Source organism: Rutilus rutilus (assembly GCF_951802725.1).
Source record: "Rutilus rutilus genome assembly, chromosome: 13".
Taxonomy (NCBI): Eukaryota; Metazoa; Chordata; class Actinopteri; order Cypriniformes; family Leuciscidae; genus Rutilus; species Rutilus rutilus.
In genome coordinates, this window is record NC_140218.1 from 30,229,735 (window position 1) to 30,245,464 (window position 15,730).

The window sequence follows — 15,730 nt, forward strand, 5'->3', positions numbered from 1 at the left end:
TAAAAAGGAAACATACCTTAACATAAAATGTTTATTTTTGGATTGCACTTTTATTTCGGAAATACAGGTTTTATGCAAGATTAAAATGTACATTTTTGCTCATGCAGATGCCAAATGTCATTTTACACAGCCATATTAAATTTTTTATTACAAAAATATTATTTTTTTGACAACATGATCAAATTATCTAGACAGTTTCCCATAAGCCAAACTAATGTCAAATAAAAATAATATTCACAAAATACACTATCACACACATTAAGCAAACAGCAATCAAAACAGCAAGTTTGGCTTTAAAAAGGTATGGAATCTAAATATATCTGGAAATATTTAAATATTTTAAATAAAGTCAGAATTGCGAGATGTAAACTTGCAACTGTGAGATAAAATGTCACAATTATCTTTTAAAATGTTTTATTCTGTGGCGGAAACAAGCTTTCATAGGTTAGGACACAGTGTAAAACGTTAATTTTATTTATTAAAACAACATCGGACTTCATTTCAACCATATTTCAACGTTGAAGGTTGGTCACGTTCCGTTGGGAAGTGAAAGTGGTTTTTATGTTGTTTAAACATGCTAATTTTCATACTATGGAAGCTTGTTTCTGCCATGAAAAGGTAAGGACTTTTAATCTCAGAATTCTTAATTTTTTCCCATAATTGTGTTATATAAAGTCGCAATTCTCAGTTCTAAAATCAGAATTGTGATATAAACTTTTTTTTTTTTTTTTTACTAAGAATTGGACTCGAAATAATATTTCGAGTATATATATCTTACAATTCTGACTATTTCTTGCAATTGCGAGAAAAGAAAAAAAGTCAGAATTGTGAGATAAAAAGTCGCAATTATCTTTAAAAAAAATTTATTGTGTTGCGGAAACAAGCTTCATATAATTCCTAACCCTACTTCAACTATTCAGGCATCATTGCAAAAAAATGCAAAAGATTCAACCAGTGTGTACTGTATATTGCATTAAAATATTGCTTCCTTTACCAATATGCCCAGCATTTTTGTACATACAGCACAGGAGGAGAAGGAAAGCAGCATAAGAAGAAGAGTAGAATCATTACTCTGCAGGACCAGTAGTGTAAGTCTGTCAAGCCTAAGTGTAAGAACTGTTTCCCACGGTAAAAGTGCACATCTGCGTGTTAGGCGCTAAACAGGCCCGCATTAGCAGTGCAGAGAGCGACAAGATGAAACGCCATCCACTCATTTGATCATGGAATGGGATTAATTACACAATTTGGGGATGCCTAGCTCAAAAAATTCTAGAAAAACATCATACAAAAATAAAAAGTCCATATAACTCGCAAGCTACATTCCAGATTCACGAATGAATGAATCTGAGCAGTTTTGTGAACTGCTTCATTGAAAAGACCTGAAAATGATTTTCAGAGAAAAACTTAAAGAGATAGTTCACTCATTTACTCACCACTTTCTTTTTTTTTTTTTTTTTTTTTTTTTTGGTTTTGGTTCCTATTGACTTCCATTTTATGAACAAAAAAAAATTACAATGGAAATCAATGGGAACCAAAACTGTTTGGTTTCCAACATACTTCAAAATATCTTCATAAGTCATAAATGTTTGGTTCAGTAAACGATGAGAGAATTTTCATTTTTGCGTGAACTATCCCTTTCATTTTCAGTGTGTTCCTCACACAAAGCACCTGGAATACAGCGCACGAGTCATAAAGGCACTTTTATGATCACTTTTTTACAATTTTGGCACTTGACAGCCCTCTAGTTCCACAGAAGAATATCATCTGGGTTGGGAGAGACATGGCGTGGCATCTTTCCCTTTAAATCTATACCCATAAAGCCTTGCAATACATTTCGGCTGGAAACTTCTCCCAAATCCAGCTACTCTCTCTGTGGCTTCCAGGAGACCTCAACTGCAAAACCCAAATTGAAAAAAATCAAATTAAAGAAAGAGTATAAAAAGGTGTCAGAATCAAAGCACTAAAATAAAATACAACTCACCTGCACATCTCTCATTTTCCTTTCATGCTTGTTGCCGCCTTGTACGCCGTAGCAGTGACGGCATTTATGAACGTGTCCTTGTCCATCCCTTCCTGCAAAAGAACGAAAGGTCAAAACTATAAATGGAGCGTCGTCGTCCTTTCAAAATGACGCTCGAGTCCATCACAATTAACAGTGTGAAAGCTCTCAGAAGCAAACGCGTGTCGTGGTTCTGCAGTGAATCACTGCTTCGTGATCACGTGTTCACACATGCCTGTCTGAGCTCGTCATGGCAGTTATGCTGAAGTCAGCCATCGTGGAACTGAACTTGTCACTATGGGCTGGCTGATGGATATTTGCAACAACCACAACTACATGAAGACTTTACAATAGTGCTGTCAGTGGGTCAAAAACGATTCATTAACGGCATGCTGATCGATCAATCAATCAGTCAATCAATCAATCAATCAAATGTATTTCTATTTGCTAAGAAAATCCCTCCAATTGAGATTCTTCAAAAGACCATCTTAAAGAAAAGTCTTTGTTAAAGCGTTAAACGCAATGAACCAATTTAACCATCCACCAGCTGGAGTGGCCATGATCTCCACCAGACTCCCTTGCTTTCCCATCATGAACTCCAATTCCCATAACCCATTGCCTGGACTCATTATTGTTTGATAACTTCTTATAAGCTCTTCCTATATAAGCCCTGTGTTTTCACTCACTCTTTGCAAAGTCTGCCTTGCACTGCATTTATGAGTGCGCTCTCCCTGGTTTCCGTGTGTTATGGTTTTGATTTTCTGCCTTGTTTCTAGTGGTGTTCAGATCGAGGCTTCGTGGAACACTGAAACAGTTGAAGCAAATGTGCCGTATCGTGTCCGACACCCGTCTCCACGGTGACCCCTAGTGGTCAGAACAGTGGAAATGCAACAAAACCCCGGGCCAAACATGCATTAAAAACACCTTTAACAAATCTAGTGCAAATTTTTTGTTGAAAGTAAAATCTTTCAAATGCAATTATCTAATCATCTAATAAGATTATCAAGCGTCTATATGTTCTTTAATCAATTGTCAGGGTTTGAATGGCTCAGCTAAACAGGCCAGTAATAGACTATTAACTACCATTATTCATTTTAATTATACTAATGTCTAATTAAAACGTCTACAAATGTATAAAACTGGTCAGATATCAGGTAAAACCAGTGACTCCTCATGATTCATGGGTTGAACCATTCACCCAGCGGTGAACCACTGAAATTTCGAAGTGTTTTAAAACGTTTCGAAACAGTTATGATGAAATGAATCCTCTTTACTGAAATCACGTGACTCTGGCAGTTTGATACAAGCTCCGAACCATTAATTCGGAACCAAAGATTCATAAAGCTTCATGAAGCAATTGCCATCACTACTTATTTCCTGGCTTTCCCTGTTTGGTTGTGTCTTGGACTCTGTTGTTCGTTGGATTATAAATCCTGTGGTTTGACCCTTTGCCAGTCATTTGAATTACGTTTGTGGATTACTGTCAGAGCAGTTCGTAACAGAGGTGAATCACAACACTACAAAATTTGATTTGAAGCAAAACAATATTTGAAAATCGGACACAAATACAAAAGGTACAAGGCTGTGTGACGGCTTTAGTGAGGAAAAGAAATACAATCCCATGATGCATTGCGAACAGCATAATCAATTTAAAAACAATGGAGATATATAAAACTACTCATTTACAAATGTTGATTATATAAAACTTAAATGTTTGTATATATATATGTGCATTTTTTGCAATAAACTTAAAATATTTAAGTATTTTAAGAGCGTAGAGAGACCGACTCGATTTGCGGTGCTTCATGGGAGTGGGCGGAGCTAAAGAGCTCTTTTGCCATGTTTTGCTTGTTTAAACCCTCTAATTGGTCATGGGTAATGTAGTTTTTCACCACATGTTCAGCTGTTAAACAATTTTTTTTAATTAGTTTAAATAATGTGGGCTGACGCTCAACAGACGCAAACAACATCGATTAACAACCTTGTAGCTCATGGTAAGGCTGTCTTTGAAAGTTTATAAGTTACCATTAAAATCTCTATGGAGAAGCTCTTACTTTCGGAACCCGACCGTTGCATAACTGGAAGGATCTTTTGAAGGCAGCCTTTGTTTTGCATCCTTCATTCGGCCCATTTTATAGGATGCATCAAATGTCTCCATTGTGTCCTCCAATTACCCACAATGCTTTGCACACATTCTTATTCACGAAAAACAATTAACTGAGCCTGTCCAATTATGTTAGTTTTTATTTTTAGTAAATGTGTACATGCATAAATGTCCATGATGTAAACCACTTGAAGAGCACAGATGGTTTTTAATTACCTGTATTGCAATGATAGAAATCAGTTAATATAAAGATTTTTAATCTAAAGTATTTTCCCACAATTAATCATAATAGTATTTTGCCCTACCTATGCCCTTCAAATCCAACAGGCAGAGAATGAACTCGTCTCCCTGGATTCCTCTCTTACCCCCATCAATCTCTTCAAGGGTTGGGTGGAGTACAAGTCAGGGCCTGGAAGAGTGTGTGTGTGTGTGTGTGTGTGTTTGTTTGTGTTTGCGCAGACAGAGATATGGAGCAAAACCTGGGGATTTTTTTTCTTACCTCAAAGCAGAAAAAAAAAAAAAAAAAAAAAAGCGCGCACCACATGTGTACACACCCTTCCACACCCTCTTTCCTTTTAATCAGATATTGCTTTCATTTTCTTTTCCATCACTCTTTATTCGAAATTTTCATTAACCAAGTATCTGGTTTTGTGCTCACATTGACATTGAAGAACATGTTTGAGTCATTTCACTCCACAATCAGAAGACATGAGAAATTACATTTTGAATAACTACAAACTCATACTCCTATATTTATTTAGAGGCCAGTGGAAGAGGAAGTGATGTTTTCGGGTTTCCCCTTCATTGGTGTCAATGAATTTAAACCTGCCTCTGCTAATAATAAAATGTCTACTGTAAATATTCTAATAATTCTGTGCAATTACTTCAAAACATTACTATGTAATTTCTACATAGTAAATATTCAAAATATTCATAAATATATATCTTACTTATTTTGATTGCTTTACAAATAAAACACATGCAATAATGCATTAATACTTTATAATTTATATAATTTACTGCATATACACTTTATGATTCATATGTTGTTGTTTTTTTGTTGTTGATTGTTGAAATGAGCACGATTAAATATCCAATAATTTAATTATATACCAATAAAAAAAATATATAAAAAAAAAATTAATTAGGCAAAGAATAAATAAAACAATTAAAACACAATAATTAAATAAAATAATATGTATAATATATATGCATATGCGCTTTTTATTATAATGTCTTATAATTATTATAAGAAATTAACATGTATAGCATATTGCATATACATTATTTTACCTCCTCTGAGCAGTTTGAGGTGGGACGGTCTTACCTTTTTCAGCACTTTCTGGAAGTCCTTTTCTGCCCACAAAATCCAGAGAAGAACTCCAGCATCTTTTCTGGCTGTGTCGAAATCTCTGCAGGCAAGAGAGAAACTCAGAAGGCTATCCGCTAATACACATCAAATTCTTATAGAGTACCTGTCATCCATGGGTGAATGTCATAGAGTCATTTATCATTTCTGTCCTCCTAAAACTCCAACCAGTAGCTTGCTAATGTTTGCTAATGCCATCCCTTCACTGTCAAACATGCGTTTTCCTTTAGACACACTTACAAAGTTGTACTCAGCATGCTCAGGGAGTCGATGAGTTTTTTGTTCAATATCTTCTTCCCAATGTCAGGCTCTGCCAGCATGAGTGTGTGCATCACGCGGCACGCTGTGGCGATGGAGCTGTCCGATTCAACCATTTTCAGGTTCACAGTCGAGACCACAGTGCTGACTTTGGGAAGAACTTCCTTGGCTGTGGTTGAAAACAACAACATGAACGTTAGCAGTGTTAATGCTGCAAGTGCAGTACAGTGTACTGCGCAAAATAATACTGCAGTCTGTACGTTACTTAAAGGGGTGGTTGAATGTGATTTCACTTTTTTAACTTTAGCTAGTGTGTAATGTTGCTGTTTGAGCATAAACAACATCTGCAAAGTTACAACGCTCAAAGTTCAATGCAAAGGGAGATATTTGCTTTTAAAGAAATCAATTTCTAAGGACTAAACGGCCGGTAGGGACTACAAGACATTTCTCCCAACATTTACATAAACCCCTCCGCTGGGAACACAATAAATAAAGGGGGCGAGGCCATTTTATGTTGCTTTGGAGAAGAGTAGTTGTGGTAGTAGAGTGTCGTTGCCGCCATGCCGTCGAAACGCTGTTATTTTCACCCAGATTGCAGGTCCACTTTGTTCAGTCTTCCTAAGGACGGTGGAGTTTTTTGTGAATTTTTTCATAATTATAATCCAAATGTCGCTATCTGTGCTGCACATTTTCCGGAGGAAAGCTTCCTCAATCTACGCGAGTTCAATGCAGGATCCGCACAACGGCTTGTCCTGAAAGATGGAGCAGTTCCAACTTTAAAAACAGAAGCTGTTGTTTACGAGCCACAACCTGTAAGTATGATTTTTTTGCTGATGTGCTTTCCTGTAATAGTTCGTATTGTTAACTGTACGTTGTAGCAAGGAAGTAAACGAAGGACAACGCTGTTTGGCTCCACAAACCAGGTTGTTAAATGCAAATTCATACTTATCCGACAAACACATACAAACTTCTGTTTAATATCACCAGCGCAGCGAACTTGGAATGTTTGTGGTTTTTGTCATTTATGTGATCAGTGTGAATTATTCTTTGATTATAGCTTTTATGTATTGTTTATCTACAGGCATGCTAAACATGGTTTTGTGTTTGATTTGGCTACCGTTGTAAAGCCAATGTTTAGTGTTTGTATTGGGTTAATAGTTCTGGCGACAGATATTTGGCTACAATCGTTCTAAAAATACAAAAGTAACAGTGCCATATAGTCAGTAGCAATCACAATAGATCTGCAGTCTTAAAAAAACATTCTGAAACGGCCGTTCTTGAACAGGTTCTGCTCGATCCTCTCCACTAACATTCTCCGAGTCTGATTCGGGCTCAAATTGGTATGGCAATATTGATGCCATTGTTTATAATACACCGAAGCACAAACTACCGGTAAGGGTAAGGGGCGTGACGTTTCCGAACAACATGCACTTGGCGGTTAGCGAATCACAACACACTGGGCCAGCTAACCAATCTGAGCCCATTGCGTATTTTTGAGGGTGGGGCTTCATAGAACCCGGAAATCATCCGACCGCTTTTACAAGGAGGGATAGAGCAGTGTAGAATAATGGTTAAAGATGTGAAAAATAATGCAAATTTTTTAAAACGAAGCAGGAACACATGTTACAGTGCACCCCGCAAACACAATCAAGCCTTCGAAAAAAGGTGTTTTACCACCCCTTTAAGGGGTCATAGACTGGATTATTTTATTATTTTATAATGTTTCCTGGGGTGCCCTTACAATGTTAGTATGATTTTAACATCAAAAATTTTCATAATTTATAAATATATGCCATTTTTCCAAGTCTAATTTTAGCCTCTGCTTTGAACGCTCTGTTTGAAGGGGCGTGTCTGCTGTAAGACTTCAGTGTAAACACCCACTGCTGTGATTGGCTGTGAAACTTCAGTGTAAACACCCACTGCTGTGATTGGCTGTGAGACTTCAGTGTAAACACCCACTGCTGTGATTGGCTGTGAGACTTCAGTGTAAACGCCCACTGCTGTGATTGGCTGTGAAACTTCAGTGTAAACGCCCACTGCTGGTATTGGCTGTGAAACTTCAGTGTAAACGCCCACTGCTGTGATTGGCTGTGAGACTTCAGTGTAAACGCCCACTGCTGTGATTGGCTGTGAGACTTCAGTGTAAACACCCACTGCTGTGATTGGCTGACATGTTTGCATATGAAATAGCTAGTATTACATGTGGAACTCTCTCTAAAACTTTTACTACGTATTTACTATAACAGCTATCGAGATTAAGGAATCGTGAAAAGTATTGATCATAATGATCTATTCCCATCACATGAAAGGTTGCAGTGATGAGCATTGAGCAGATGACGGACAGTCTGTTGATCGCGTAAGAAATTACACATCTGGCTTTCACCAAATAACAATGCAAACACGATGTAAATACAGTAAGAGCTTCGTTGTACTGTACATTGTAACAGCGTCATGATTTTGTGATGACTGATTTCAACGAGTTTTGGCAAGTGTCCAGATAAACTCGCGCTGTTTGATTGACAGCTTGGGCAATTGGAAAGGGAGCGTTCTTTGATCGCTTTCTTTATATAATTTAATCACAGTTTAAATAAGATTATTTTCATCCAACTAAGAGAAACGACGTGAAGTTGATCGTTTAGTCACTGGCTTGATTTACTGATACATAAACAGTATTGAACGATATTTTGAGAGATAATCTGTCTGAACTTGAATAATTACATCAGAAATCACTGATCACAGATCAGGCATTAGAATAAACATGACTACTTACATGTTTGTGGAGTTGCTGGCAGATCCATATCATAAAAGTCTGTTTGCAAAGCCTCGCCAAAATTTACCAATTAATCCACAGTGAAATACACCGAATACAAACAAATAATGCTCAGCTGAGACGTTCACATTGTTGGGGGAAAAAAACATTAGGATCGTTTGGAAGGTAATGGTATCCTGTATCGATCTTTTCTCGTTCTGATGTCACTGTTCACGAACGCTCCAGTGGGCGGGGCCAAAGCTGAAGTGTGATTTCACAAGTCTCCACTTTTTAGATCCTGTCGTTTGCTGGCCTTGCTTTCAATAAAAGCAGTTTTTGGAATAACAAGTAAGTTTTGAGTTTTGAAACTTACAGGGTATTTTTATAGTATAACAAACTCTTAACTGTCAAAGGATCAAGGAATATTTGAATTCTCATTCTATGACCCCTTTAGTGACGTGCAAGTTTGATGCTTTGTCTTTTTTTCCATTAGAGGAAGAAGTATATATATATAGTATATATTTTATGTATAATAAATGCATGCTGCATAAAAGCAATATCACACAACATATATTTTAGATACAAGATACCACATGTAGTGATCATATCAGATGGCTTAATTAGTTTAGTAAATACTGTCATTATGTTTAAGTCATTATGTTCAGAAAATGCATTGGGTAAGATATTTTGTTATTTTTACTGCCCCTGGGGTATCAGTTGACATTCTGCTGCTGTCAGTTTAGTGTCACAATTCACACACTCAGACCTGCTGTTGAGTGACTGAGCAAAAATTTAAGGAGTCCTACAAGTGCGTTAAGCGAGCTTCAGGGTGGGGTTGCACCAGCCATTCTTAAGTTCCTACTTAAATTGGAATGTCAAGTCCACAACAGAAGCTTAGTAACAACAAGTTGGTCTGTAACTAAGGGTGTGTTCACAGTTGACATGTTTGGCTCGATTAAAACAAACTCTGGTGCGACTACCCAAAAACAGGACATGATGTCACAAGACGCAACCCTAAAAAGGACATAATGCTCCTGTTTTTTCTCGTCATAGTCGTGATGTTGCTCATCACAGTTCGGTACAGGCATCAGAACCGCGTCTCCTCGCAGCAGATCTTCGTTTGTGTGTGTGACAGAGGTATTCCTGACACTGTTTTCACTCCTTTACACATTTATAAGCTCTTCACGAGTTCTCAGCTGGTCAAAATACCATCATAGGTAGGTTACGCACACACAACGAGCGCATTTATTCCAGAACACAGCATTGTTTCGGATGTTCGACAAGTTCCGTCGTGAAATAAAAGCCAACCAATCAGGTTGAGAACGTATCCCTATGTCTTTAGGTTCGGTATCTTTATGTTCGGTGTTAAAATGCCAATGTGAATGCTAAGCGGACCAGGACACATTTTTTGGGGGGGTCTGGACCAAATGAACTGAGCGAACTGAACTACAAGTGTGAACACACCCTAACTGTACTTTATTCGCTTGCAGCATTTGTTTAAGGCAGAACGTATAGGTCATAAACTCTCTGTAAAGTAATGTGTAGTCGCATAATATGACATTTAATGATCCGATGGCAGCCTTTAACAGTCAAAGCGGTTTTACGTCATGAATGTGAGTAAAATGTAAGCGAGTGTAAATGTCAAAATGATCATTTATGTCTAAAGGATTGAAGTCTGTCGGGTAAAACAAGAGCTTATTGATGCAGATCATTCAGTCTGCTGTTTACTTCCTACCATTACTTCTAGTCGGAGGCTTCCGGAAATATTTAGTTTATACGTAGAGTTACGCTTCAACTAAGTTTAATGGTGCAACACAAAACTATTTAGTAGTGCGTAAGTTGTGAAAGTGTGAAAAAAGACTCTTACCCATAGTTCCCCGTAGAGATGCCACCCGGGACATGTTGCCCACTAAGGATATGGCGGCCTTCTGTAGGCCCAAGTTTTTAGAAATCAGCAGAGGGGAAATGACAGGCAGGCCTTGCAGCTTCTCTATGATGGTTTGACTCACCAGAGTGGACACCTGTGGCAGAGATCCAATCAAAATATAATTTTAACTGCTTTTCCTCAAGCAGAGCATTTGAGGGGTTTTAAAATCAAATCTAAGGCTTTTTAAGACCCTTTTTATGACCTGCACAAATAAAATTAACACCATATGGGCAGGGTAGGGTAAATGTCTATGGTAGCATATTATGGTAACATATAACGTAAGCACCTCTGATGCTCTTCTGTCATTTTTTTACCGAAAAAAGTTACGTTTCATCGGAATGGTATGAAACCTGGTAAAGATTTTGGGACCTGCTATGTGAAGACAAGAAAAAAAAAGTCACACTTGTACTCCTTGTGGTCAAAAATGACCGCTTTGGAAACGAATGGGAATTTACAACAGTTTAAGGGGCTGTTTACAAGACACCATTTTCAAATAAAAACAAAACTGTCTATGCGTTTTGGCCGCTCGTGCACGACAACGGCATTCTAGGTGCCTGGTAACTTTTGAAAACGTGTTTCAAAGTGCAAGGTTTTGAAAACGGTCTCCGTGTAAACAACAAAAACACGAATCTCTGAAGACGATGATGTCATGCACATGCTTACTACGTTTTCAGTCTCTAGTGTTTCATCTCCATCTAATGGTAGAATACAGTGTTTTAGTAATTTGCATGGATCCGTGTGAATAGGGATCGTTTTGACAATGGTGCCGTCGTCTGTGCGCGGAAACTCAAAGGAAAACTTAAGCATATTGCTGTCGTGTAAACGTACCCTTAGTTGGAGATTTCATTTTCAGGTCTATATTAAAAGAGTGAATATATGGATTATAAGTAACTACTGCATAAATATAATTTAGTACCATAAAATCCCCTAAAAATACAAAATATTAAATAAAATAAAAATATTATTGAACTAAAAAAAAAAATAATAATAATAATAGTACATTCATTTCATTAAAATAAAAAAAATGGTTTTTGACAGTCATGTGAAGAGCACTAGAGGGTTAAACCATAAAATTACTTTGAAACTAACATTTTAAACAAATTTACAGCTCAAATAATACAGGTTGACAAAAACAAAAAGTTTCATAAAATGATAAACCTCACATTTCAGTCTTCAAACCATTTAGTAAGAAAAGGTATGAATGTCACTAGTTTGCATGAATGATATAAACACAAAGTAAACATTGTCATAATTCATCAACAGTAGTTCATAAGGAATCGCTAGGCAAATGTGCAGTATTTATAGATTGCGAACTGCTCTGAAACCATGAGCCATAAGAACCTGCAACAGTGCTGCGTTTTTACTTTGAAATGTGCAGTGCTCATATTTTCTTTATTAAAGGTGCAGTCTGTAAGAATGACAGCTAGTGGTCGAAATAGGTACTGCAGTCCAAATTCAAAATATCAGAGATCGTTGTTTCCCCCGCCCCCTCCTCCTCAGATTCGACGCTCACATGGGTAGCCAGTTTGAGGACACGCAACAGGAACGAGTGCAATTGACAATGATCGCCGAGGAGACTGCAAGTTGATGAGTTGATTTATCTGCGTTTTAATATGCTCTCGTTCATAGAGATTTTTAGATGGATACCGAGGCATTTTAGGTTGTGTGGAATCTGCAATCTCTGACCCAGTTTGTTTGCTGGCTGCAATACGCTGTGTTTCCTGCCAACTGGCATCCCGGGGGTGTCGAAATACTATTGGGTGAAGTGGCAGTGGGCGGAGTCACACAGACCAAAACAAAAACAGACATTCCGACACGAAACGCACATTTCAAAGTAATATAACTGGCTGCAGAAGTGTTTTTCAGAGAAACGAGTATGTCAACTTAGCATGTTTCCTAAATATCTGCAAACATATTAAAGTTACACCTTTAAATCATAGCCTTTTGAAGTTTAATAATCACATTAAGCCATATTGCGATTACTGTTTTTTGTCCCCAAACTTCTTAAAATTACATTTCTTATACCATTTCAGATATTTAAGACTTTTTATGGCCTTAGCTTTAATACAACTGATATTAATCCGCTGGGACCGTGTCAAGTTCAATGTCAACTGTATTCCGTGTATCAGCACGTACAGGGCTCTTTGAAGCTGTGAGGTTCTGCAGAGCTCCACAGCACGCCTCCAGAGTGGCTTCTTTGTGACTGAAGCCCATCAGAGACAGGTACAGCTGCAGAGACTTCTGGTGGTACAACCAATTCACTCCTTCAGGCTCATCCACCTCCATGGCTGAGAAGCTGAGCGCCTGATCACAAAAAGGAGTGTGAATGTATTAAACACACCTTTTAAATGCTTAACAACTTGGTTCAGGCTAGTTAGTGTTGTTTGGGTCACTTCTACACACACACACAAAAAATAACTCTTTGGCTAAACATGATTCAATCATGGACAGTGGTTCCAAACGATGGAACCATGTTATCTCAACTCAAATACTTCATGGTGGATGAACTTAAGCGAGTTGAGTAAACCCAATCAAAATTAGACACGTCCAAATAACTTAATTCAATCGGTTCCAAATAACTTGATTCAGTCGTGTCCAAATAACTTGAATCAATCGTGTCCAAATAACGTGATTCAATTGTGTCCAAATAACTTAATTCAATCATGTGGAACCACTGTCCATGATTGAATCATGTTCAAGAGTTTTTTTTTTTTTTTTTTTTTAGTATACCAGCATATCTATGGCAATGACCAGAAGGTATTGCTGGTTGGAGGACTAGTTCACCCAAAACATATATTTTAGTCTGTTTCTTCTATGACTTTACAAAGCTTGAAAGTTCCAAAAGCCTAATATTTCTCCTTTTGTTTTACACAGAAAGTCATACGCGCTTGGGATGTAGCATTTAAAACATACTGCATGTTAGTTGTTTCATCAGGAACAGCTTGTACCTTTTGAATCTTGGTTCTCTTGGGGCTGAAGATGCTCTTTTTGTTTTTGTTCTCATATGGGCTCTCTACAGGGCTAGATAACTCTGTGAAGTGTTCAGGAGCCTCTTTCTCCAGCTGGAAGCTCAGGTTATGGAGTATACAGACACAGTTTTCCACTGACTGCTCCCCGCATCACATAAACAGAGAACCAGGACACACAAGTAAATTTTAGCTTGTTGCACTACATTTTTGGCAATATTCTGGAGTATTCTGGTTGAAGTTAAAATTCTATGAATATGCTTGACCCTATAAAGCCTGCTGTATCATATTTGATGTGCAAAAAAAAAGGCCTATAGATTTTCAACATGATAAAAACTTGATTGTACTTTATTACATTCCTTCTGTCATCTGATTGATAGTTTTCTTAGCAAGTAAAAGGCATTTTAGTATAATTCAGTATAAAAACACATACATTTAGTGTAAAAACATCCCCCTTCAGATCATGGTTCACATGTCTTTTTGCTGTTTTATAAAAACAGCAAATATAAGTTTTATAAAGTAAATATAAGAATAACTTTTAAATTGTTAGTAATATTTCAAGACAATAACTGGACTGAAACACCTCAAGTTTACATCTTTTTTTAGAAAAAAACGTGTTAAAATGTATCAAATATGATCCATCAGGCTTTTGAGGAAGGTTTATTTGTTCATCTCTCAATCATCGTTGCATTGTATTTCATTAAATGTTTTGCCCATCAATAAAAACTACAGAGCTTTGATCATAAAATAGCATTTTTTTGCTCAGTTTGGGCCTCTGAATAAAACTGATGTGGATTTTTTTTGTCCTCGAATATGAGCTCAATATTCTCCTATATCATACGATATGAACCATAAAATCTGGATGCATCAAACATTATAAACAGTTAATAAATGTACATTTATTAATTTTAGAGGTTAAATAAATGTTAAAGAACCTTGTGCTTCCAACTTTGGGACATCGTTTTTGGTGTCCACATATTTTTTCATCTAGAGTAAGAGCTTGCAGATCATGCAGAAAAAAAATGAAAGCATGATAACCTTATCATCTGGCTCTCCTCTATCCATCTGAGTCTGAATATACGTCACGAGAGAGTCGATAAGTCCCGTGCAGTTCCTCATAGATATCCTCTCATTATCGCTGGCGCAGCTGAGGTTTCTGTGAGAGCACAACCAAAACTTAGCATTAAAACAAACATTACTTTTCCAAATTATCCTTAGAAAACAAACAACACACTAGGTTATATGTGTGCCAGTCTGTGATGTCACAGTTATCAGTCCAACCCAAGTAAACAAACATCTCGTGATATGCCTCTGATAAGAAGCAAGATAGGTAATACAACGTTGGTATGAAAACATGCATGGCACAACACGACAGCTCTGAGAAATCTGCTGTAGATTAGCACAGATACATTTTAAGGCATCACACAGATGAAATCAACTCCAGGGGGTTTAGCGTTTCTAAGCCGCTGCCCATGTGAGGAATTATTGTGAGTTAAAGTTAGCAGACTATGATTGTGCTGGAGGAGTGCTTCTATTATGGTTTTATGGATATTACCTTTCATGTCGTGTGTAATATAGCTGTTTGTGAATGTAAAAGGTCTGGGAAGTTTCAAAGATCAAAGTGCAAGATAAATGGAGTGATTGTCTCTCAAATGAAAGAGTCGATCCTGAAATGAGTCATTAGTGATTACAGTCTTACTTCCTGCCCAAATCTACATATGTTTGTAACTAATGTGCATAATGGCAGTCTATGGTCTTTATTGGCTGCCTGTGAACAATGTCTACTTTGACCCTCAAACACTGTAGCTGTAGCTGAGACTGGAAGAGTTTGGTTCATGTTGTTGACATGTCGAGAAGACGCTGTTTTCTGCACTGCGGAAGCAAATCCACTTTACATGCACTTCCAAAGGACTCGCGCTTGAATGAAAAAGGTTAAACCGATGCAATTGTTACTGTTTGTATCACTGTTTATCAAGTGCTGAGGAAGATCCGGAGCTTAAATTCAGATATGGTAATTGGCATTTTGTTTCCGACACGTGCTGTAAGCGGTAGACCAATCACAACAGACTGGGACATCTGACCAATCAGAGCAGAGTAGACCAATCACAACAGACTGGGACATCTGACCAATCAGAGCAGAGTAGACCAATCACAACAGACTGGCCCATTTGACCAATCAGAGCAGAGTAGACCAATCAAAACAGACTGGGTCATCTGACCAATCAGAGCAGAGTAGACCAATCACAACAGACTGGGCCATTTGACCAATCAGAGCAGAGTAGACCAATCAAAACAGACTGGGTCATCTGACCAATCAGAGCAGAGTAGACCAATCACAACAGACTGAGCCATCTGACC

The 15,730-nt window shown here is 37.5% G+C and overlaps 1 protein-coding gene across 2 annotated transcripts in view; it reads right to left on the minus strand.

Moving 5' to 3' along the window:
* Positions 1-732: 732 nt before the first annotated feature.
* Positions 733-15,730, minus strand: part of pkp1a (plakophilin 1a) — a 33,274-nt gene continuing 18,276 nt past the window's right edge. For both annotated transcript variants that reach the window (XM_084427957.1, XM_084427958.1), the window contains exons 7-14: positions 14,411-14,528; positions 13,355-13,513; positions 12,543-12,710; positions 10,347-10,500; positions 5,713-5,899; positions 5,431-5,515; positions 1,982-2,073; positions 733-1,893 (exon numbers count right to left, since the gene is read on the minus strand). In XM_084427957.1, the coding sequence (XP_084284083.1) occupies positions 1,993-2,073; positions 5,431-5,515; positions 5,713-5,899; positions 10,347-10,500; positions 12,543-12,710; positions 13,355-13,513; positions 14,411-14,528 (952 nt within the window). In that variant the 3' untranslated portion in view covers positions 733-1,893; positions 1,982-1,992. The remainder of the gene's footprint in view (positions 1,894-1,981; positions 2,074-5,430; positions 5,516-5,712; positions 5,900-10,346; positions 10,501-12,542; positions 12,711-13,354; positions 13,514-14,410; positions 14,529-15,730) is intronic.